Consider the following 24,941-nt stretch of genomic DNA (forward strand, 5'->3'; position numbering starts at 1 on the left):
CTTCAGTGTACACGTAAGGCGTGTCCGCACTTTATAAAATACCCTTTTAAAGGAAACATCCGATATTTTTTAGTGGAGGGGGGAAAGTTGTTTGCATTTGACACTTCAGTAAGATAAACTTCTTTCAGAGCCTTACATTAGGAAGTACCTTTGATTCTGATGGCTTTCATTTTACTTTTATATGTATCTCTTTGTTCATAGGTTACATGAAGTTCGGATCCAGCCTTCCCTAACCAAAGATGGCGTCTTTTCTGCCCTGAAGATGGCAGAGTTGGAGTTCCCCCAGTTTGAAACCCTTCATCTGGGATATGTAGATGAGTTTTTGCTGCAGAGTAAGAATCATCTCATTTAATCCCTAAAATTGTTGTCAGGAACTTACTTGACAAAGTGAACTCTGAATTGGGATGTGCCGTTATTTTCTTGAATATAAAACAGCTTAAAATCTTAGGTGCTCTCACTTCTTAAAAAATTTAAACTTGAAGTGTCAGTGATTTTTTTCTTTCTATATTGCCTCTGATTTTAGCATATTATAGAAAGTGTAGTGATTGTCTACCCAAAAAAAGATCCTTATTTACATTTGATATTGTCCCCCCTTTGCTCCCCAAGTTTCTTTCCCATTCTGCTTCATTTTTTTCACAGAATGTCATCCCTGGTTCCATTTGTTGAATTTGATCTGCCACACTTCTTGAAGCTTTTGATGGTCCTCTCTGATGAGGTCCCATTCCCTGCCCATGCTCTTCATTTCTGTAATAAGCCCACTGGGGGTTCTGGATTTTCCAGATAGTGTGAGCACATAATGGTCAGTATTCGTTTAATGATGATTGCTGTTGGAAGGCTTGTTCACAGCATTTTCTGGAATGTATTTACAATTGGGAACTCATTCCTTTGGGTTTGAATGCATGTCAATTCATTATTCAAACTTTTTTTCCACATGACATTAGTCAGACATGGAAAAACATTTACACCTTCAGCATGTTTTTATTTTTGCAAGAATTAGTTTCTTACCCATGTAATTTGTAACAAGTCTTCTTAAACTCTCATTGTCATACCAGATGACATTTTTTCTTTGGATCTAATTTGCATTGTAGAAGAACATAAGAAGGCTTAATTCTTTTTAGTCTAGATCAAACAATATGACTTGTTTGTCCCTTTTCATTTCTGATATATGTCACAATAATAGTTGGGATTTTTGTTTTGTTTTTACTTTGTTGCAGTTCTCACCAATACAGGAGAAGCATTAAAAAAAATCAAAGCATTATTTTCTAGCCTTTTTAACACAGGAATCATTTTTAATCTATATAGCTTTGAAAAGATCAGCTTTTTACCAACGTAGCTTTAAAATGCTAAACTAGCATAGTAATTTCAAATAAAATTAATGTATTTGGTATCAGGCTTTTCTGGTTTTCAGTGAAGTTGCTAACATTCTGTTTCTATAGTATCTATGTAGTAACTTAAGATTATTAGCTTGGTAATTGGTGTTTTTTTCTACTGTCTTGTTTTTTGTTTTTCTCGAAACCTAAAAACTTGACAAATTTTGTATTTTCATGATTGCCACATTTAGGTCCACTGAAAGAATGTCTTTGAGAATTATCTTTAGAACCAGCTATTTCCCTATAGTGCTTCTTTCCCCTCAACACATATTTTCAATAGAAAAACACTTTACCTTTTTTGGGGGCTGCGTTGAGTCTTTGTTGCTGCACACGGGCTTTCTCTAGCTGCGGCGAGTGGGGGCTACTCTTCGTTGCAGTGCGTGGGCTTCTCATTGCAGTGGCTTCTCTTGTTGCAGAGCACGGGCTCTAGGCATGCAGGCTTCAGTAGTTGCAGCTCAGTAGTTGTGGCGCACAGGCTTGGTCACTCCGCGGCACGTGGGATCTTCCCGGGCCAGGACTCGAACCCATGTCCCCTGCATTGGCAGGTGGATTCTTAACCACTCTGCCACCAGGGAAGTCCCAACACTTTACCTTTTGACTACCATTATCTCGTTTTTCAAAGTAACTTGTTTCATAGTCTCCTTAATATTTAATAGTCTCTTAGCTTTGATTTTTTTTTATAAACCATTCTTCATATTTGTTGCAGTTCATCCATTTCTCCTGTATACGTACTCTCCTCTATTACTCCAAAGACAGTCTGGGATTCTCTGTATGAAAATAGGTGCCAGGTGTGTCTAACAGACTATGTAGAGAGGAATGAGAGGTCACTGCTTATACTCTTTCACTTAATCTCTTGCTTCTCAGCCACTTAGATTTTGAAGCATCTCTCCAGGAGGTTAGGGTGGCTCCTGGTAAAACTTGCAGCAATTCTTTGTCACAAAGTTTCTGGCAAAATATAAATAGAAACATCATCTTTGTCCCCATACACTTATCGTAAAAGTGACAGTGCCAGATTGGGGAAATGGGTGTGCTGAAAAGTAGATGCTGTGTACTGGGAATATAAGAAAAGTGATCCAAGGATGAATACTTAGGGGTTCTTTGTTTACATAGATTCATGATTTCAGAGATTCATGTGAAGGTGATAGGGGTGCAAAACTCATTCAGATCCAGAAGCAGTATAGAGTAGTCTTTAGGGCTGGGGCTTTGGAAAGAGGGAGTGAGATGGAAGTTCATTAATCATGGGACCTAGGGCAAGTTATTTCTTGGGTTCAAACCACCCAATAAAAAAGTGGGAAACGGTCTTATCTCCATTTAACAAATGAGAAAACATGGTATTTTATTATTACAATCTCTTACACTTAGAAAGCATTCAGTGAATGATAGCTTTTACTTTTAGCTGACCTCTGGGCTGAATCAGAAAGAAACAATCTGAGTACTAGGTGATGTCATCAGAGTTTTGAGGGAGTGTGATGATCAGGAGACCCTAAGAGCAGGAACAGGTCTCAAAGGAATGAATGTAAGACAGATTTATCATGCTAGGCTGTAGCAATTATTCTGACAACACCTTACCTGGGATCAGTTCAAAATCTACCTGATCATAAGGGAGAAGGCAAATTTTAAGTCCAAAGGGCAAGAAAGAAGTTTTTACCAGGAGACTAAAGAAAATTGCTCAGAAAAATTATGAAGAATTGGTTAAGGTGAAATCTCCAAGAAATGCCAGTAAATACAAAAAACAGGGACTCTAGGAGAGAGACCATGAACTGTATGGAAAGTGAAACTGGAAGAGTTGGGAGTAGACTGGTTGTTTTAAACATGTCCAGGCTAAAGGTATGAATCCCTGCCCTGAAGGGCAGGGCAGCTTGTCCAGAGCAAGTGTTTTCTTTGTATTTTATGTCAGTTGATTGCAAGGACCATGAGAGACATTTATTGGGTTCCTATATCATAATATCCCAGCATTATGCTGGACATTGAAAATGTAACTATAAACTAACTAGGCAGAGTCCCATTTTCCTTCAAATTGCTCATAGTCAAGTGGACCATCCTGTAGAGCAAAGGTCAGGCAGGAGGCAGGAATAATGATAGGAAGCAAGGGATAAGGTGTGATTTCCTGTAGCATAATCTAGAATGGAGGATCCTTTTACTAAACCCACTCCCTAGTCTGTGACAAGACAGTAGGCACTAAAGCCCAAGGGCAGAGAGAGTTGGGTGTATATGTGAGTTAAAAGTCCACTTTCTGAGGTTAGGTACATATTTACTAACCTATACATGGTTCTAAAAATGAATCTGAATTTCAAAGTGTACTCTTCTCTACACATGGCCACACCCGACTCCAAAAACATTATCCTTATAGAGTGAAAGAGTTACACTTTTAAGATTTTACTTTTCTTTTTAAAAGCTTAAACTAAAACTTCACCATAAATGTAAACCAGTACAATTTATCCCTCAGTTTTGCTTTAAGACTTTGCCTTCTTTTTTCCTTTTCTAAACAATTGAAAATCTTTTCCTACTAGCTGTCCCTTAACTTTTAACATAAATTTTTATTTTGCAAAATAAAGGCTACCATTCGTACAGAATACCTAACCTAAAATTGTACCTGAACCTGAACCTGATGATGGAGAGATGACGCCGGATGATCATAGAGACTGATCATACTGGATGTTAAAGTAAAGAATTGGCAACACTCCATGACACTTTAAGAACCTTTTTTTGTTTTTTAAATCAATTTCTCTTTCTAGGCAGAATGGCTAATGCAGATCTGGTGAAGTATGGTTTGGCTGATGTGGTAGAAAATCCTGGTATCATCACTGATATAGGGATGAAGGCAGTCAATGAAGTTTTTTCCTGTATCAAATATCTGGCAATTTATAATTGCCCCCATCTACATAACCCATACAATTGGATCTCAGGTACTGTATGCTTAAGTGCGGCTCTATTTTATTAATGTCAAAATAATATGTATCTTTGTTTTCCATGTGTGTCATGAATTAACATTCCTGATATAAAATGTAGATATTTTATATGGATCATTCATAGAAGTTCTGGGAACCTTTGATAACTGAGTTGGAAATATTTTCAATGCCTCTTTGAACTCCTGAAATTCTCTGCCTAGAAATTAGCACTGTCCAGGTTATAATTCAGTTGTACTGATCCTTACTTATTTGTTTTTCTTTGGGCCAGGCATGTAAAGTTTAGGTTAGGAATTGTTGCCTGGGATGTTATGGTTGTTTTCTCTGTATTAACTTCAAATGGCATATCATCTGAACCAACAAAGTGGGTATGTATTTTAAAAACTTGAGTTAGGTGACATATTAAACATTAACTTGTGAAATTTTCTATTGCCTTAAAATCCTAGGCTATTTCAAATCTCCCCTCCATACAGTATCTCTTGTGTATAGAAGTGTGACTTTTGCACTTGGTATTTTTCCTTATGAGGGGAATTTATTTCCCTCCCTGAGAGAGTAATGCTATTTATTTCTTTTAAAGCCCTTCTTAAAAACCTAAATTCACAAGCCTTTAAATAAATTCAGAGCTAGAGAATTTTCGTTTTGACATCCTCTTAGCAAACCAAGCCCCCTTACTGACACCTGCAGACCAGTCTCTTCTGCCGTCTGAGCCACCGCACAGGGATACTGTAGCTCCTTACAAAACCCATCTCCAGACCTTTTGTAGGGCTCCCAGGCCTCTGCTGAGATCATTTGTTAGAATGGCCATGTCTCACCCATGAGAAGAGAAGTTCTACCCCTTGCCCAGCAGCACCAAGAAGTTATTGCGAAATAAACTTTAGGCTGTATGCGGCGTAGATCGCTTTTAAAAAATAACATTTATTGGGTTTTTGGTTTGTTTGTTTTCTTAAATACAGAAGAGTATAAAGAAGAAAATAAAAAATGGCCTATAATCCCATCACTCAGAACTCCTGTTAACACTTAAAAACTAAAAGTCATACATGCACTTGATAAACAGTATCAAACAATACAGAAAGGTACAAAATGAAAAGTCTCCTCTTCTCAAAGGTAACCACCATCAACGGTTTCTTGTATATTCTTCTGGACAGGTTATTTTGTGCATATTGCAGCCTATACATATATAGCATTTAAAAATGATTTACATATACGAAAGGACCTTACTGTGTATACATTGTCCTGTAGCTTGTGTTTTGCACTAAGAATATTTTGGAGAGCTTTCCATATTAGTAAGCATATTCAGTTCTTCTTCATTCTTTTAATAGCTGCATACTGTTTTATGAAAGGAATATGCCAACATTTCTTTTAACTAGTATCCTATCGTTAAATAGGCATGTAGGTTTTTAAGTGAATCACATTTAAGTATAGGCTGACTTAGTTTCAAGTTAATGATTTCCAAGCCATCTATTTCTCACAATGAAATTAGGTAAGGAAACATCATAGTTTAGAGTCATCAAGTGTTAGAGATCATGAAATAAAAGAAAATTTACTCAGGGAAAAAGGATTTGAAAGTCTTTGTGACCTATAGCAAAATTCATGAGTAATGGAGAAAGTGTTAGTTACATTCTCTCTGGCCATATCGTTTCTTCAATAGACCACTCAAGATGGACTCGATTGGTTGATATCAACTTAGTGCGTTGCCATGCTTTGAAGCTGGACTCCTTTGGCCAGTTTATTGAATTGTTGCCCAGCCTGGAGTTTATTTCACTGGACCAGATGTTTCGTGAACCACCCAAAGTAAGTCACATTTGAGAGCATTTTTGTTTATTTTGATACTGAAGGAAGAAAATAAAACAACCTAAGTAATTTTTTTTCTTAATAATATGCCTTTACAATGTTCTAATTTGACTTTTTACTGCCAGCCTCAGTGAAGGAAGGCATAAAGGTTATAATAATGTATAGCCACTTGTTCTGGTAAATGACTATTAAGGGATTTCCAGAGAAAGGAAAGGAAAAAGTAAGTGCAAAGCTGTCTCCATCAGGTTTATAAAGTGAAGGTAAGAGCAAAGGTGGAAATTTAAGCTAAAGCAAAAGTTATTACTCAAGAGTAATTAGTTGGAAGATTAAATCTCTAATTAGCAACCCAAAATATAAGTAAGGATTAGGAATTTTGTTTTGGGAATGTTTTACTTTGCTGCTACCTTTTCTGTTCAGTTGCATATCTGGGGAAATCTGAGGTTGCCCAGTTGTACAAAATGTTATTTTAAAACTGCTTAACACATAAAGCTTTATACTCGCATCGTAATAAAAACTTAATGTTTCAACAAATTATGTTCTCTCTTGTCAGTTCTTAATGGTTATATTCCCACTGTTGAAGCAGTGTGATATAGTGGGGAAAGCTCAGGGTTTGAGGACAGATTATTGGGTTTCAAGTCCCAGGTGTACCACTTACTGGTCGTGCACTGTTGGGCAGATCCCTTCCCATTGTGCATGTCATCATCTGTAAATCAAGAGTGATAACGCTTTTTCTTGCTTGAAGCGTTCTGGGCCTTAAATGAGGTCCTTTATGAATATGTGAAAGTATTTCATAAAGTGCCATATAAATATTCTGTGTAAAGATGAAATGGAGGAATATTAAAAATGCAGGGTTCTACACTAACCCAAATTAATAAGCACGTGGTTTCTTCTTGCTTTAGGGCTGTGCTCGGGTTGGTCTGAGTGCAGGCACAGGAATTGGGGTTTCCTCGGCCCTTGTTAGCAATCAGAACTCCAACAATGACAATGATAATAATGCGCAGAATAATGCCAACATCCACGACAACAATCACCATCACCCAGATGACTCAGACGAGGAGAATGACTTCCGGCAAGACCTGCAGCCAGGAGAGCAGCAGTTTGCAGCCGACGGTAACCCAGATCTTTTGTGAGCTCCAGATAGAAATGATTTTTACTTTGGGTCATATTTCTCTTACTCTCTTCTCTTTCCTTCACCGCCTATTTCAGTTTGTCACTTTACACGTTGGGGGACCTTGCTAACAAAACAAATGAGGGGGGCTTCTCTTGTGGCGCAGTGGTTGAGAGTCCGCCTGCCGATGCAGGGGACACGGGTTCGTGCCCCGGTCCAGGAGGATCCCACATGCCGCGGAGCGGCTGTGCCCGTGAGCCATGGCCTCTGAGCCTGCGCGTCCAGAGCCTGTGCTCCGCAACGGGAGAGGCCACAACAGTGAGAGGCCCGCGTACCGCAAAACAAACAAACAAACAAAAAACAAATGAGGGGGTGGATGGAGTTTGCCTGTCTGCTTGCTTATTTTAAAGTTATCTTTGTGATGCCTCTTGTCCATGGAATCTATTGGGGTGTTTACAGAAAGGGAAGGACTTAGATGCCATGAGAATTAAGGTACAGTGAGCCTTAGAGGCCTGGCTTAATGGAGATTTAACTGTCAGGATATGGGTGAAGGAGCATCTTTCAATATCTTGCTGACCAATAGATAGCTACATTGGATTTGAACGTGGAGATCATTTTTGGGTGTTCCAAGAACTGGAAAAATGAATAGTAGTCATGTGCTAGTCACTGTGTTGGAAACCTTTCATATACCTTTCATCATTAAGTCTTCAAAACCACCCAGAAAATTAAGTACACGAGCTAATAAGGACCTATGGGATTTCACTTATGTAACTATCCATTCCAGTTCTTTGATACTGACTGAACTCCTGCTGTGTGCCAGCCCATGTGTTATTAGGCTTCATCTGCCCCTGTGTTGATGAGTGAAAATGGAGTGAAATTGTTTCCTTAAAAAATTTTCCAGGTTCCCAGTTGACCCTTAAGAACTGAAAAAGGAATCTCTTCTAGCCACTATTTGGTTGTTGCCCTTTCACTCATTCTTTTAGGCAGAGTAATTAATGAGAAATGGGGTGCCCTGGTGTCATTAACTCCTTTCATAATGAAAGTATTCTGTGTATAGAGCGTAATTTCCTTTAGGATCACTCTGAGTATGCATGTCCTGACCTAAGAATCATCTGTAGGCATTGTCTTCACTTCCTTACCTCACAGGTTCTCTATAGAACTGTCCATTTTGGCTCTTGCCAAAGCCACCAGTGACTCTCTTATAAAGGCTAGTGGTCATTTCTCCACTTGCATCTTCTTTGACATCTCATCTCAGCTGCATTTGTCACTGTTGTCCACTTCTGTCTTCCTGAGATATTTGCTCCTCTTGGCCTTTCTGAAACCATTTTCCTGGTTTTCCTCCTATCTCATTGGACATGCCTCCTCAGTTTCCTTTGCTTGCACCACCTCCTCTATTCCACTCTTGTCCTTGTTCTCCCTTTTTCTCTACACATTTTCTCTAGATGACCTCATTCAGTCTCATGGCTTCAGTACCAACTATATGCTAATGAATTCTAAACCTGTATTTTCGGCTTTGATATTTCTATTTTTTAAAGTACTTGCAGTTATATCCAATTTCATACTTTTAATTTCCACATGAGTACTCTTAGGCATTTCAAACTTATGGCTAAATCTCTCCTCCTAAAATAGAAAAACAAAAGTGCAGAGCCAGCAGGTGCTAGGGGTGAAGGAGGGGGGAGTGAGGTCAGGTATTGTTTCTTTGCCTTGTTCTTGAGTGCCATCATAAGGATCTGGACTTCAGAGAATACCCAACCGTTCATAGAAAACTGTTACAGCAGCTGCAGTGCAGAACTCCTCAAATCCTACAAACCCAGTTGTGGTTGAAGTTGATGTACTGGACAGATTATAGACTCCACTAGAAAGTTACATGGCCATTGGCTTCTCAGTATAGAATGGAGGATGCCTTCCACTGTGAAGTCATATATTGATGCAGCAGGAGCTAAAACTTATGCGAGAACACGGTATTTGATTTAAGAGAGAACAATGGAAACTTAAATCTACTAACATTTGAAACTAAGGTTCAGTAGATGAGAGACATGACTACAAACCAAATACTTGAGGTACAGTATTTGTCAAATATGATATTTTCAAATGCTGAGAAGCAAAGGAATTAGTGACATAAATGCCAAGATTGAGGAATTCAACAGCTTCAACAAGAGGAAGCCTAAGAATACCAAAGATGGTGGCAGAATTTTAGAGAAATGAAGATTGGCATAAAACGTTAGGTTCCATGGGTCTTTCCAACTTGGCAATATGTTTATGTGCATTTATTATTACATACATGTCAGGTTGATCCTTTTAAATAAAAAATAATGACCAGGGGAATTTCCTGGCAGTCCAGTGGTTAGGACTTGGTGCATTCATTGCTGTGGCCTGGGTTGACCACGGGACCCACAAGCCACATGGCATGGCCCAAAAAAAAAAAAAAAGGGGGACCTGGAGAAAGGCCATGTGACTGTTGATCAAAACCAGGAGTGGTGGAAAGAATTCAAATAAAAGAAAGAGAAACAACTAACAGAAAAAACATAAAGAGTGGTACAGGGATTAAAAATAAAAGGGATCATTGGGAAATAACGTTAGTTGAAATGACTAACATTGATGCTTCCAATCTTTAAGTACAAGCATAACAATATTTTAAATATTACTTTAGTTTAGTTTAGAAATGGGTATTCACATGTTGAGTTTCCTTAATGTAGAATTTTAAAACTTTCCATGCATGAGCTTTTGGACCAACGCTGGAATGAAGCGGATTCACTCACTCTTTTACTCTGTTGTATTTAACTTAATCAGCTTGCATGAAGTAATTGCCTATCAAAGAAGGGCACTGTATAATTTTAAAAGCAATTTAATTTGTATAAGTTGTGTCTTTGCCTTATAAACCACTGAAATAAAATATGGTGTTTTATAGTGAACATTATCATTAAGGTAATAGATGACTCCAACAAAAATATGCTTTTGTTGTTTTACAGAGTACTGTATTAATTTACCAAAATTCTGTAATTTGGTTAAGGATATTATCTTTCTTAGATTTGCACTTCCAAAAGTGTTAAGATTTAGAATGCTTTATTGTGAGCTAGTTATATTAACTGAAAATACAAGTTCATTACCTTCATTTTGCAGCACTGTAGAACAGGAAGAGATGTTCATATATTCTAACAATTCACATTGCCTAACATAACATTACCATGTGTCAAAATCATGATTCTGTAATTGCTAAAGCATTTTGCCACATTATTTTAATATAATTACTTTTGAAGTAATTATAACAACAAAGCATAGTTTTGCCTATACATCATTTAACTAATTTTCTATCTGGATTTAAAACAAATCCCACATACTGCTTTTTTTTAATAGTGGGGTGCCACTCCATTCCCTCACCACTACCTCCACAAAGTAACCACTAAGTGAAATTGCTCTGCAGCACTTAATTTTGGGCAATGGTTCTCAAATTTGAGTGCATCAGAATCACCTGGAGGACTTGTTAGAACAGGTTGCTGGCTTTCACTTCCGAGGCTCTGAGTAGGTATGTGTGGGACCAGGTAATTTGCATTTGTAACAGGTTCCAAGGTGATGCTGATGCTGCTGTTTGGGAATCCTATGTTGAAAACCACTGACTTTTGGAAATCCTTGTTTTTGAAGTCTGAGGACCAGCTACAATGTGAAAAATAATCCCGGTAGATTCATTTTGTTTTCTATTTGGGGGCAAATACTTGTCAACTGCTAAATAGTTATTCCTGATACCAGAAATTGTTGCATGCAAATTATTTTGTTAAATGTCAGTGACTTTTTAATTTTATAATGGTTAATGAAGGCTATAAATTTCGAATCAGGTTTTATATAAAAGAGACCAGTTAATATATTTGTTAAAATAGCTCAGATCCATTAAGGTTTATGATTATATTTGGTAACAGGATTTTTAACATTTCTCCTGAACAGAATATTTAGTAAACATTGATACTTGATTAAAAGATAGCTTACATCGTTTCTGTAATTTAAAATTGTTCTGAAAAAGAGGTACTGCCCAATGATAAAATATTTTGAAACAAAGAAAAAAAAATCAAAACCAAGAATCACTTGCATTTTCCCTAGCCCAAGGGTAGCATCATCTCATTTAATTACCAGAGACATCTGTTGAGACATCATCCTTTCTTTGCACCTACCTGCACTCCCCAACATCGAGTCCTTTAGCGAGTCTTGTTGACTGTCTCTAAAACATCTCCCCAATCCATCTACGTTCTCCTTCCTCATTGTACCAGACCTTTTTTTTTTTTTTTTTCTTTTTTTTTTTGGCGGTACACGGGCCTCTCACTGCTGTGGCCTCTCCCGTTGCAGAGCACAGGCTCTGGACACGCAGGCCGAGTGGCCATGGCTCACGGGCCCAGCCGCTCCACGGCATGTGGGATCCTCCCGGACCAGGGCACGAACCCGTGTCCCCTGCATCGGCAGGCCGACTCTCAACCACTGCGCCACCAGGGAAGCCCTGCACCAGACCTTTTTTACCTAAATGTTTTAACAGCTTTCAAAGTAAAATTAGTTCTTAGAGCAGCCAGGGCAGTTTTTAAAAAACATGTACCAGACAGTGTTACTCCCTTTCTTAAAACTTTCCAGTAGCTACGCATTGCCTTAGAAAAAAATCCAGTTTCTTGATTTGGGCCATAAAGTGCTACATGATCTGGCTTGTCCTCACCTTGTGCTACTTCCCACCTCACACACCATGCATGAATGTGCCAAGCTGTCGCCAACTGCTGCCTCTTCCTAGAATGTCCCTCCCTCCATCTTTGCATGGCTGGCTTCTTCTTGATATTCAGGTCTTAGCTTAAATGTTAACCTCAGAGCTGTCTTTTCTTACCACCTTAATCTTTTTCTTTTTTCAATTGAGGTATAATTGACAGTGTTTGTATATATTGCAAAAGGATCACAGTAAGGATGTCTCGTAAACATCCATCACCATACATAGTTACAACGTTTTTTTCTTGTGATTAGAAATTTTAAGATCTGCTCTTAGCAACTTTCAAATATGCAATACATATTAATAACTATAGTCACCATGCTGTACATTATATTCCCATGACTTATATTTATTTTGTAACTATAAATTTGTACCTTTTGATCACCTTACCACTTTGTCACCAATTCATTCTGTTATATCATCCTCTTTTAATTTTGTTACATAAGATATTATTTTCTGATATTTTCATTATTGTTGATTAAAAATTTTTTTTCCTTCCTCAACTGGAATAAGCTCCATGAAAATAGAGATATTGAATATTACCACTGTTTCTTAGCACCTAGGAACAGTAACACATTGTAGTAGGTGCTAAATAAATATTCAAATGAATGGATACAATTAAAGAAGTTAGTTTAAAATAACCTTGAGATATTATATTAAATATTTCCACAGGTTGTTGTGGCAACCTAAAATGCAGTTGCTCAACAGCCTTGGAAAACCTTATCACGTAGATATAAGAATGTACTGTTCCAGTGGTTCCCTCTGCCTATAAGAAGCAATTCTAAGCTTTTCACAATCTGGGACCCAGACAACCTTTTTAGCTTTCTTTTCTCTTTCATACCCTCATCTCAACACAAACTCTTGTTCTTTTTATCACTGGGCTACTTACTCTTCTGGAAAATGTAACGTGCTTCCTAGTATATATGAAATGTCACCCCAACTCAGTGAAACCTTCCCTGTCGAACAGGAAAATTAACTGCTGCTTTTTTGTCCATGTCCCCCTTACTTGGACTGTTCTAGCACTTAATGAGTATATTCTGCCCTTATTCTGTGTGTCTAACATTTCTGCTCGAAGGTGTGCATTCTCTGAGAGCAGGGACTATAAATTTCCCTTCTATTCATCATCCCTGTATTGTAGCAGGCTCTGGAAACAGACCTCATTCCAAATCCTAGCAAATTACTAACCTTTCTAAGCCTCAGTTTCCTCACCTGCAAAAATGAGGCTAGTAGTAATACCCTCGTAAGATTGCTATAAGAAATAAATATGGTAATGTATATAAGAGCATTTAGCATAGAGCCAGACATAGAGTATGTACACATTAATTACTAGCCGCTGTTCGTAATCACTGTTGAATGAAAGAAGCAAATCGATTGGCTTTTATCATGTAATGTTTCCGAACAAGGTGAGTTCTCTTTTTGGCCCTAAATAAAGTGTAGTTATTGAGGGCTAGGGCTGGGCAAAAATTTGGGATGGGAGGCTAAACATGAGGGGGAATGTACTGTTGTGTATATTTAAGACCAAAGCAAACCCCACTGTCCCCCTGAAATCTCAGACTTCTCTGCTGTATATTCCAGTGGCATTTATCTGAGTGGTATCTTTCTGGCTTACTCATATTTTTATCTTGTTTCTTTGTTGACTGTATGAATTTGTCCTGTCTACTTACAAATTCTGTAGATTCTTTAGTTCTTTCTGGAACAGGATCTTGTTTTCTTCTGTGTTGGTTTATTCATTTCATTCAGATGGTTGGTTGATTTCACAGCAGTAGTGTTGAGCACCCGAAGGCGTTGAGTGGTGCACAGGGTAAACACAGTCTGCCGCCCTCTCGGTCCTGGCCGAGCTATAAATGTAAAGGACAGTATTGGTATTGTCCTGACTGAAACTGGGACCAGGAACCCAAGCCTAGGTGTAGGTAGTAAGAGGGTCCTGGGTTGAATACTGACTTGAGGGATTTGGATTTAATCTTGTACAAAGCTGGCAAAGCCAGGAATTATTTTATTTAGGATCCTCGTAGAAAAGTGACCGTTGTATCTTAAGAAGATGTAGTAAAGTGATTGAAGCTTATCAGTCTGATATTGTTCACTGTGCTTATCATCTGGGGAAAATATAAACGTTCCCATTCACTGATAGGCACTAATAACTCTAGTGAAGACTTAGATGCAAATAAAACATTTGAGTGATATTAAAATATTAAATATATACTTACAGTGTTTAATAATCCTTGCCACACATTAGCCAAAAATGATGCAATCTCTAGAGAGCAGGAAAAGAAATACACAATTTGAGCTTGCCTGCTCAATGAATGCATCCTGATTCAACTGGCAGATACTATAAGACTAATTGCTTACAAGATGATTGTAAGGTCTTCCAGTAGCTGGCTCTCACTGCCATCAGGCAAATAGCTTAGAGGGAGACAAACAGTTGCCTCATAAGCCATCCCTGGTAACATCTTCAGGAATGAACAGGTGCTTTCTTCTTTCAGCGGTGCCTTTCTCCCTGCTTTCACCTTAAAATGATGGACTTTCTCTACCAAGTGATCCTTTCCCATGTGTGATCTCCCCTCCTATAGAATTGGACACTCCTTATTGATGTTGACATAATGAAGCACAATTACATGATATTCTTTCTGAATGGGCCTAATGATCATGAGGCTGTTCATTTCTCAAGGGTGCCACAGTTTTGCCTGCCATTGTGGTTGTTTTAGACATCTCCTGGTTTTATTTTGACTGTGATTATTTTTGTTTAAGCACTGAACGAGATGGAAGACATGGTTCCAGAAGATGGAGAGGTGACGGCTGAGAGTGAGCATGAGGCTCCAGCTCACAGTCAGGCAGTTATTCCTGTGGACGTCGACGAGGAACAAGCAGGTAAAGTGTGTGACTTCCCACGTTCATGGTTCTGAAAACTAGGCCCGACTCTAATGAAGAAAGTAAAACACTGAGAACGATTATTTTTTTCAGCATTTCAGCTAATGATGTGTTACATGCTGCTTATTTTTGACGAGGCCTGTATTACATTTTGATGTTCTTGCTGCGCATGTGTATACATGTCTTATTAAAGTTTGGTTTTGATTTTTTTGTAACTGTGGCAGCAACTCCTCTTTCTATATTGTTGTACACACGTGCATATTTGTGCGTGTGTGTGCGTGTGTGTGGAGATAGCAAGCACTCAAATTATAGCTAGGAAAATAAACACCCTGATTAAATATCCTGCTTGTCCTCTCCCTTCATTTTGGTGGGGAGAAGGAGCAGTGGAGAGGTTGATTTAATAAACAGACCAAGATCTAGTCTAGTTTGCCACTGGGTCACTTACGGCAGGCTAAGAGTCATAGAGTACATAAAGATTACCTAATATAACCTTTCATCTTTACAGATGGGGAAACTAATATTCTTTCAAAAGTTGGAATGATTTACTCAAGACCACTCAGCTACTGATCAAAGGACAGAATTGAGATGAGAACTCAAGTTTTCTCACTCCTGGTCTGTTCAGATGCTGCCTTGTCTTTGAATTGAACATATTCTTTAACTACTCTTGTTTTAAGTGTCTTACAGATGCAGTCACTTATTCAACAAATATTTATTGAGTGCCTGCTTTGTGCTAGGCATTGTACAGTGTGACAGGGAAAAGACAGGGAAGGTTCCTTGGAGCTTACATTTTATTGATGGAGCAGATATCAGTCAAAAGTGGGTTGTAAGAGCTGAAGGTTTACAATGTGTAATGCCAAGAAGATAAAACATTTTTGACATAAATATAATCAAATAAGCAAACTGTAACATGCATCTAGCCTTTCAAGAACATGTCTGTGACATCCAATGCATTAGACCTATACTTAATTAAAGAATGCAGAGTTCTCACCAGTCCCATAGGTGTCAGAGGCTCATCTTCATTTGCTTTGCTTTCATTCATACATTTGCAAAATTAGGAAAATATCTAGCCTATTTTTTAAATGATTATTATGACTCTATTTTTTTAAATTTTTTATTATGACTCTTATTTTGATTATTTTTAGGATGATTATGTGACTGTTTCAAACAGTGAAGATCCTGAAGGGAGATGCCATATGCTCTTCTACTTTAATTTTCCTTTAGAGATATATAATGTTGGGTGGTATATTAATCATACTTAATGTTTACTTTAGAATTAACGTGTTTTCAGTGTCTTATCCAAGTATATGCTCATTAAAATGAGTGATCAGGGAGGCTGCGTAGAGCCAAAGCATCTCTGAGCCCAGATCCCTGGAAACAGTACTTTGAGTGAGACCCTTTGTTGGGCAAAAAGTGACTGTTACGCCTGTGCTCTTTCTTTTAGGACCCAGCGGTCTTCAGCGTGTAGTAAAACCAACCCCAATTACTGTCCATGACTCAGAGAGTGACGATGAGGAAGACAGTCTAGAACTCCAAGAAGTCTGGATTCCTAAGAATGGTGCCCGGCGTTTCTCTGAGCGTGAAGAAAAAACCGGAGAGTCTGTACAGTCCAGGGAATTATCAGGTGAGAGACTGTGTCTTACTCTGACCTGTTAGTGAGAGTCACCATGAGAACAGACACACTGGCCTTTATATAATGGTGTCCCTGCCACAGCTTGTGGTGCAGTTAACATATCCTTACAAAATGTGACAGGAGGCAAGAAAGGCAGCAGCCCAAGCAAGAGAGGAAAATCTGGGTGGTGCTATCAAGGGCAGGTGCAGCACAATAAGAATATTGTGGAATTGGGGCTCAGGGAAGAGAAGATGTGAGGATTGTCAGTCCCACAGTGGAGGCTTTAGGAAGTTGTGGCATCAGAGTATCAGGGATTAGCAAGGGGCCTGTGCGTTACATAAAAGATGACAACTGAGTCATCCAGAGCAGTGAAAAACAACCATTCCCCAGTTGGTAATCTGTCCAGTTGTGTTTAGCAAATGTTGGTGGCTAGTTTGGTGCTTGAGGAAGTCCTAAAGTATGTTCTTACAATCCCTTGTCTCCCTTTAAATCCAGTCAACAACGTTCTGCCATTTGCCTCACCAAGAAACTGTAATTCTCTTAACTTTTAGATTTATACTTCTTTCCTTGTCTTCCCTTCTGTTTCCCAGAACCGTATGCTTACCACTTTCTGCAAAGGATGAGGTTTTTTAAAATTGTCTACTTATTTTTCCTTGGGTACCCTACTCATTAATGTATCTGAATGTTTAGTATACATTTGTATACATGTAACACTGAACCTGAAATATATACACACTTCAGTGTATGGTAAGCTCAGTTCTTTAGACTTGGAATAACTTACTAACCACTGACTGATTACTCAATTCTCATTTTATTCCTTTTAAGAAATTCAGATATCTTTACACTGTGATTGAAAGAGCTTTAATGGACACTGAAATTTAGGAAAAGTAATGTGACCAGCTGACTAACCTGATGTTTCCTAGAAAGTTTAGTTTCTGAATTTAGAAACCAGATCTTCTGTCAGCCAGACAAAACATTATTTAAGTATTCCTTTGTATATTCATTGAGGCTTACTGTGCCCCAGGTACTGTGTTAGGTGCTGTGAGGGGTGAGATGAATAAGTCTTGATATCTCTCTCTCTCTCTCTCTCTCTGTGTCCCTCTCTCTCACTGTCTCTCTCTCTCTCTCTCTCTCTGTAGTCTGGCTGAAGAGTCAGGTCAGAAACATAGATAACAATATTACAGGGCATATACTGCACTTGCTTTGGGGTGGGGTGCAAAAGAGATTGGACAGAGGTCCAAAGCAGAAGGATTGATGAGAGTAAAGGCTCCAAGGTAATAAGGCAGAGATATATTCAAAGAAAAGTTTGGACTGGGGTGTAGAATGTTTATAGGGAAGACAAGAATGGAAAGTTAGTTTTCAGTTAGGTCACAGTAAGCCTTGAAGGCTGAGCTAAGGAGTATTAACCAGGTAGGCACTAGGGAGCCATAGAGAACTTGTGAGCAGCTGAGTGATGTGGTCACCATTTATACTTTAGGAAAATTAGTTTACATTGTTTCCTGTTCCAGATTTACTCTTGCCTTTTGTCCAGAATTTGTACTGAAATCTTTTCTTTTCCTCGGGCCATTCTTCTTTTTCTGTAAGCAGTAAGTGGAAAAGGCAAGACTCCACTTCGAAAGAGGTACAACTCCCATCAGATGGGCCAGTCGAAGCAGTTTCCCCTCGAGGAAAGCAGCTGTGAGAAAGGCTGTCAGGTCACCAGTGAGCAGATCAAAGCCGATATGAAAGCAGCTAGGGATATTCCTGAAAAGAAAAAAAACAAGGATGTTTATCCCAGCTGCAGCAGCACCACCGCCAGCACAGTGGGGAACTCCAGCTCGCACAGCACTGCTTCTCAAAGCCCCGACTTTGTAAGGACGGTGAACAGCAGCGGCTCTTCCGAGCCTAGCCCTACAGAAGTGGATGTGTCCAGGCAGTGTGTCTGCTCCCCCGGTGGGTCAGAGGACTCTGAGGCCATGGAGGAGGGAGATGCAGAGAGTTCTGTCTGCCCCAGATGCTGCTGTCACAGGCCCCAGGAATCCCAAAGGAGAACTAGCAGGTGTTCTGATGAGGAACGTCCTTCAACCAGCCGAGCCTGTGTTGTGAATGGCCCGGATGGTACGAGATCCGCCTTTTCCTTTAGGACTCTGCCACCAGGGGGGTCTTCAGGCCCAGCACATGATGAGAGGACTAATGGGAGTGGCTCTGGGGCTACAGGTGAGGACAGGAGGGGGAGCTCCCAGCCTGAGAGCTGTGACGTGCAGTCTAATGAAGACTACCCTCGGAGGCCCCTAACAAGGGCCAGGAGCAGACTCTCCCATGTACCGCTGGTATCTGAGTCAGGTATGACAACGCTGCCAGGATTAGCTACTGCAGGTTAGGACTTGAGAAGGGCATTTGCTCCTTCCATAAGTTTTCTTACATTAAGCCAGTTGGGCAAATTGATTTCTACATTGGGGTTCTGCGCTCATACAGATTTTGAGCTCACTTTCAGTGACGGGGTGGGGGTGGGGAGCGGGGGTGGCACGTAAAACAGCTTGTAAAATACCAGCCAGGAGAGGCACAGAGAGTTAAGCTTCTGAGAAGAGTGCGACTGTGTGTGTGTACTGACCTTATATACAGTGCCAGTCCCACGTCTCACTCCCAGTATGTAAACTCTGCTCCCGTCCCACACTGCAGAGGCTTAACTCCTAGTGCAGTTTTAAAACCTTAGCTGAAAGGTAAGGACTGGAAGTCGCTGGGCCTGGGGGAGCCCGGCGTGCGGGTGCCCCCCCTCCACCTGCCTCTGTAGCGTTGAGTAATTTTTCCCAAAGGCTAGTTTTGCTGCCAGTTAGGCTTGCCAGGAGAAAAGCAGGTAAGTAAAGCAGGTAGTTTAGCTGAGAATCATTTTGGTGAAGATATCCTCAAGACACATATATGTATATAATTTCATTAATAACATTTAGGTGTATGCCGAGGCATGGGGTTCGGCGGGGGTAACACATTCCTTAATTATAATCCTGTTTATATTTCTGATCTTAGTTTTAAATAATCTCTCCTGCCTTTACTAAGTCATGAATACCTGTCAATGAATAATAATATTTTATTTTCTCTAAACCTTACTCAATTTGAAAATCTTAAAATCAGCACCCAGTACATAGAGTTCCTTTTATCTGCTATTGCAATAAACAGAGCTGATTGAATCATGTGGAGCTAAACTAACAAAAACAAGCTTTCATAAGATACATAGGAGATATTAATTAATTATGTGCTAATTATCATAGTAGCCTAAGCTCATATTAAAGTATATGAGTTTTATTTGCAGATTTTATTATGCTTTGCAAACATCAGTTCTGCCATGATGAAAATACTTTTCCCAGCTTGAATTTTAAATGGTTTATCTCTTTATACGTAACATAGGATTTACCATTTTAACCGTTTTGAAGTATATAGTTCATTGGCATTAGGTACATTCGCATTGTTGTGGGACCACCACCACTATCTGTCTCGACTTTTTCATCTTCCCACACTTAAAGTCTGTATCCATTAAACAGAAACACCTCATTATGACACCCTTTGTTGCGTGGTTTTTCATATTTGTTAAGTCAGATCTACATGTTTACTTTTGTGATTTCATTATTTTTATGCTGTGGAAAGCCTTCCCTACCCCGGCTCGGATAATTGTTCACATCTTCTCATTCTTTTATTCATTTATTTGTTTATCTTAGTTTAGTTCTTTATCTTAATCTGTGGGAACTAATTTTATTTTTTATTACAAATTGTCACCAAGTTGTCTCAATACTATTTATTGACATCCATCTGTATGTCATTTTGAAATGCTCTTTTATCATGTACTTTGACCATAGTGTGGTTTATCTCTGGGCATGCTGTCCTGTTCCAGTGTTCTGTCTTCTTTCATTACTCTTTCGCAAAATTTTCTTGGCTAGACATGCATTTATCATTTATTTTTATAGTTTTATTTTATAATAATTTTGTCAAGTTTCAGAAACAAATCTTCTTGTGTTGTGTTTGCAATTCCTTTACATTGACTGACTGAAAAGATAAGTGTCATTTTTACAGCATTGAGTCTTCCTATTTAGGGACTATTTTGTCTTATGTGTCTTGGTAAAGTTTTATAGTTGTTACTGTTTTGGTGGGTTTTGTTTTGTTTTTGTTTTTAACATGGGTCCTTCACATTAACCATATTGGGGGGAGGGGGGTTAACATCTTCTTTGCCTTATGTTCTGCTGTTCCCTTTGTCATTTTCTTCTGACTTGTTTCATGACCAGAACCTTTTCTTAGGTTAAATAATTTTCTAGAATTTTTTTAAAAAATTCATTTATGTAGTGCTTTTTACTTTTTAAGGTTAATTATATCTGTTGTCTTAATGATTTTTTTTTTCCCAATTTGAGAAGACTTCTAATGTATGTAGCTCATGTGTATATGGTAGGTAAATTACTTGCCAATATTTTTAAACACAATACAAATGTCCATTTACTTTCAATAACAGTTTTTCTGGAGAAATGTCAAACTGCTGATTTTTAAATTATCCAGGTCTCTTTTGGAAAGAAGAACAAGTTATTTGGGTGGCTTTCAACCTGTTATTTTTAATCTAGCATGTTTTTGATATCTGTTGGCCATTGTGCTTTAAAAGTTTTAAGGAGGTAAATCCAAACTAATAAAGGAACGAACTTGATTGTTATGTATTTTTTTTAATCCCTTCAAAGAAAATATTTGAGTTTTTAATTTGGTTTTTGATATACGGCCTTACATAGTGTTAAAACCGTGTTAGAAGTAGTTATTTGTCTTGTGATTTCCTGTTTTGGGAATAAATGCCTCTAAGTTGTTCCTTTTACCCTCATTGTATAATACTTTATAAAATAAATATCACAAAAATAACTAATTGGATTGTCAAAGAATAGCACTTAAGATGAATATGATATGGTTCTCATGAATACTGACCTCTTTCCTTGACACCCCATGACTGGATTGGTCTGCTTTTCTGTGTTTCTGTAGCATCTTTGCTAATGTCAACTACACCGTGTGTTGTAATTCCGTGTTTTAATGTCTATTTTTCCAGTAGACTATGAGCTCCATGAGGTCAGGGACAGTGTCTGCTTGGTCACCATTATATTCCCAGCTTCTAGCACAATGTCTTACATGGTATGGGGCTCAGTGAATAATTGTGAACTTAATAAGTGGTAGGAGCCATCATATGAGGTATGTTGATGCTGGTGGATGTATGAAATCATTAAGGATTGTCCCTAAACAAAGATTTACTGTCCCTAATAAACAGAGGGAGACATAAGGAAATAACAAACACAATGAACTCTGTTTTCTTTTTACATTGGGAAGCATTTGTTTTTCAAGATTATCTACATATAAAGTGTGACTTAGTCTTATAAACTTTTCTTAGAAAACAAACTGCCAGTTTGGGTACTCAGGAGGGCAGGAAATTTAGCTTTGAATCCCATATTCTGATCAGTTAAGGAGTAGGGGAAGGAAGCAACCCATGAAGGTGAGAGGCTGAAAACTGGAGCATAGAAGGAGCATGCTAATAGAAGATTCTTATTTGAACACTGTGATGAAGGGATGGAAACAGACCTGTTTTTGTTTGTCTTCATTTTGTGGTACCGGGAGAGGGAACCAGGACCTATTATTGGTTGTAACAGGAGTATGAATTTTGGCTGTTGTATGAAATGGTGGCTGCTGTTAGAAGATTCCTTGTCGGTGAAAATAGATTGTTCATGAAGCTCCTTCAGGAATACTGTGGAAGGTGGCCTCCAGTGGGTCACCTAGATCAGTAGTTTTCTCTTCCAGAAACCCAGTGTTTTGCTTGGGTTCAGGGTCCTTGGAGAAAGTTTGATGGATAAAACTCTTGGGCTCCCTTTTAGGCTTCAACCAAATTAGCTGCTTTCAATTGTTTTGCATAATAAGATTTCACAAAGATTTCGAATGGTGGAGGAAAGGGTTCTGGTGTATTGAAAAAAAGAAAAAAATAAACAAACACTTGAACTAGATCTGTAGAGTCCCTGTCTAACTCCAGGCCTTTGGGAATTTGTAGTATTTGTACCTCATTTCCCTATCTTTCTTTGTAATCTTTCATGTTTGAAGTGAGAGAGTTAACCAAGTGGTAACCCTGTAATCTAGTAGTAGTAGCAGTGTGCAGTATGGTGGGATTTAATTCGTAAAGGTCAACCTTTTTTCATTCGATATATGCTCTGCTACAGAGTGACTCTCAAAATGAAGACAGTGACTTTTAGTGTCTTGTCTTGCAATATGTATGTGCTTGTTAAGTTTTTGAGATGAATTTAGAACTTGTATTTAAATAATATCAACATAATATTTGTTTTTATAATTAAACTATAACATTTTAGAACAGTACTAGTAAATGAGTTAGGGCCATACTAGGCAGAGTTTGGCAGGTAAATGATTGCAGGTTTTCTAGCATACTGATAAATACATTGGCAAACTGTTCTCCCTTCCCATGTCTCAGTTTACTTATTTGTAAAATAAAGAGAATAATCTATCTCAGAGGGCTTTTAAAAGGATTAAATTAGTTAATACAAGTAAAACCCTGAGAGAAGTGCCTGATACACAGTAAGCACTCAGTAAATATTTGCTGTTATTGTTATTACATTGACGTATCTATGATACATTCATTCATTCAGTGAATGTTGAGTGCCAGTTCATTCAATAAATGTTCATTTTAGCTCATTGTTAGTGGCTGACATTGATACGAAGATGAAATGACAATGATGTTGTCTTCAGGGAGCTTTTAGTTTAAATGGAGAAATAAAACAGATATACAGGGAATTACAGAACCATATATGATGTTTGGGGATACAAGTGACTTATTAGAATAGGTGGCATTTAAGCTGGACCTTTCAGGGATGGGTAGTATTTCAAAAAGTGAAGTCAAGAATGGTATTCTGGGCAGAAAAAGCTAAAACAATTAATGGCTTCAGAGGCACTGGCAATGGGAGATGACTAGGATATGGTATGGAATAAAATTGAGAACATTTGGGGCTAAAGCATAGCTCCAAATGTCAGGCATTGAAATGTATTCACTAAGCAGTAGTAGTCAATGCTTTAAAGTTGTTTAGCAGGAAAGTGGTACGTTTAATCTACCAGTAGTATTTAGGATGGGTTGAGTGCCTAGAGACGAGAATGTTGATTAGACTGTTGGAATGGGCCAGGTGTGAAGAGCGCAGTGTTATGTTTGATGTTGATATGTTTGAGACAGCGGAAGGTGATCTTGTTTTGGAAGAGGCAATTGGAAATGGCAGTCTGACTGTATTCCTTTGGGAACCAAGTAGTAGAATTGAGAGTTTCCTTGGTGGAGTTCATACATATGCAGTTGAATGTGCTCTCTTTGAAGGAAAGACAGCAAGGCTAAAATTTGGATTTTCCTCTCGCCTTTTTTAGAGGTTGCCAAAACAAAGCCACGTCATGCCATGAAGCGGAAGCGGACAGCAGATAAGTCCACCAGTACCAGTGATCCTGTGATTGAGGATGACCATGTGCAGGTGAAGGAGAAAATCCTTGCTTACCTTTTGGTCCAGCCAAGTTCCTGAATAATGTAAAGGAACTAAAGTTCCCATCTTTACATAGTTTCTTTGCCCTAAAGAGACTGGTAGTAGTTGCTTCTCACTTGTGCCAGTGAAAACACTTAAGCTTTAAAAAAAAAAAGAAAGAAAGTACAGGAAGATACATCTTTTAAATTTTTCTTCTTGTAGGTCCTTGTATTAAAATCCAAAAATCTTGTTGGAGTCACTATGACCAACTGTGGAATCACAGATCTAGTGCTGAAAGACTGTCCCAAGATGATGTTTATCCATGGTATGTATTTAGGCCCATGTCATACAAGAGCATCATGATTGAGTTTAAAGCATTAAAGTCTCATAAATACTACAGTAACATTACTATATTACTTTTTCAAAAGAATCATTATTAGATTTTTCTAATTCTGTCCTCATTCTGTAGGTCTCAACTAATTATCCCATCGTATTTACAAGGGACCATGTGCAGAGCCTTGGTTCATCTTTTAATATATAGCCTCTCCTCCAGTTTCCTCCAAATGATAATTACAACCTGATCTGACAGAGGTTAAGTTAACAGCATATATGGGCTTTGGAGTCAAGTAGACCTCACCTCGAATCCTGTCTTTGCTATTTTCTAGCTGTGTGATATTGGACATGTTTTATGTATGTTTTGGGAGGAGGGGGGAATAGTGACTGAGCTGTAAGTGCTTAACTGCACTGGATTTGATTGATATCATCAATCATAACCTCAGTTCATGGCACATTATCCTTAGTCCAAGCCCCACTTTTCTTTTCAGTCCCATTTCTCCCTCATTGCCAATCGCATCGGCTCCCATCACCTGTAGTCAGGTATTTAATGTTATGTCCTTTCAGTCTATCTTTCATGTCTTTTTTTATAGACATATTTGCCTCTGAACAAATGATAGGGTATTATTTTGTGTGAGTTTTTAAATTTTTAGATACATAATATGTCTCATACATGATCTGTTTATTTTTCCATTATTACTCAAATTTATATTTTTGATACCTATCCATATAAAATTATGAAGAACTGACTTGTT

At 38.4% G+C, this 24,941-nt stretch overlaps 1 protein-coding gene across 9 annotated transcripts in view; it reads left to right on the forward strand.

Moving 5' to 3' along the window:
- The window catches only part of FBXO38 (F-box protein 38), a 52,099-nt gene that overhangs the window by 19,959 nt on the left and 7,199 nt on the right, over positions 1 to 24,941 (forward strand). For 2 of the 9 annotated variants that reach the window (XM_019924671.3, XM_019924672.3), the window contains exons 9-17: positions 202 to 332; positions 4,106 to 4,276; positions 5,925 to 6,067; positions 6,967 to 7,177; positions 14,650 to 14,769; positions 16,211 to 16,390; positions 17,963 to 18,733; positions 23,765 to 23,865; positions 24,076 to 24,178. In XM_019924671.3, the coding sequence (XP_019780230.1) occupies positions 202 to 332; positions 4,106 to 4,276; positions 5,925 to 6,067; positions 6,967 to 7,177; positions 14,650 to 14,769; positions 16,211 to 16,390; positions 17,963 to 18,733; positions 23,765 to 23,865; positions 24,076 to 24,178 (1,931 nt within the window). The remainder of the gene's footprint in view (positions 1 to 201; positions 333 to 4,105; positions 4,277 to 5,924; positions 6,068 to 6,966; positions 7,178 to 14,649; positions 14,770 to 16,210; positions 16,391 to 17,962; positions 18,734 to 23,764; positions 23,866 to 24,075; positions 24,179 to 24,941) is intronic. The other 7 variants (XM_019924674.3, XM_019924677.3, XM_019924678.3 and 4 more) reach the window with 7 other exon arrangements.

This window comes from Tursiops truncatus, chromosome 3 (assembly GCF_011762595.2).
Source record: "Tursiops truncatus isolate mTurTru1 chromosome 3, mTurTru1.mat.Y, whole genome shotgun sequence".
NCBI classification, from domain to species: domain Eukaryota; kingdom Metazoa; phylum Chordata; class Mammalia; order Artiodactyla; family Delphinidae; genus Tursiops; species Tursiops truncatus.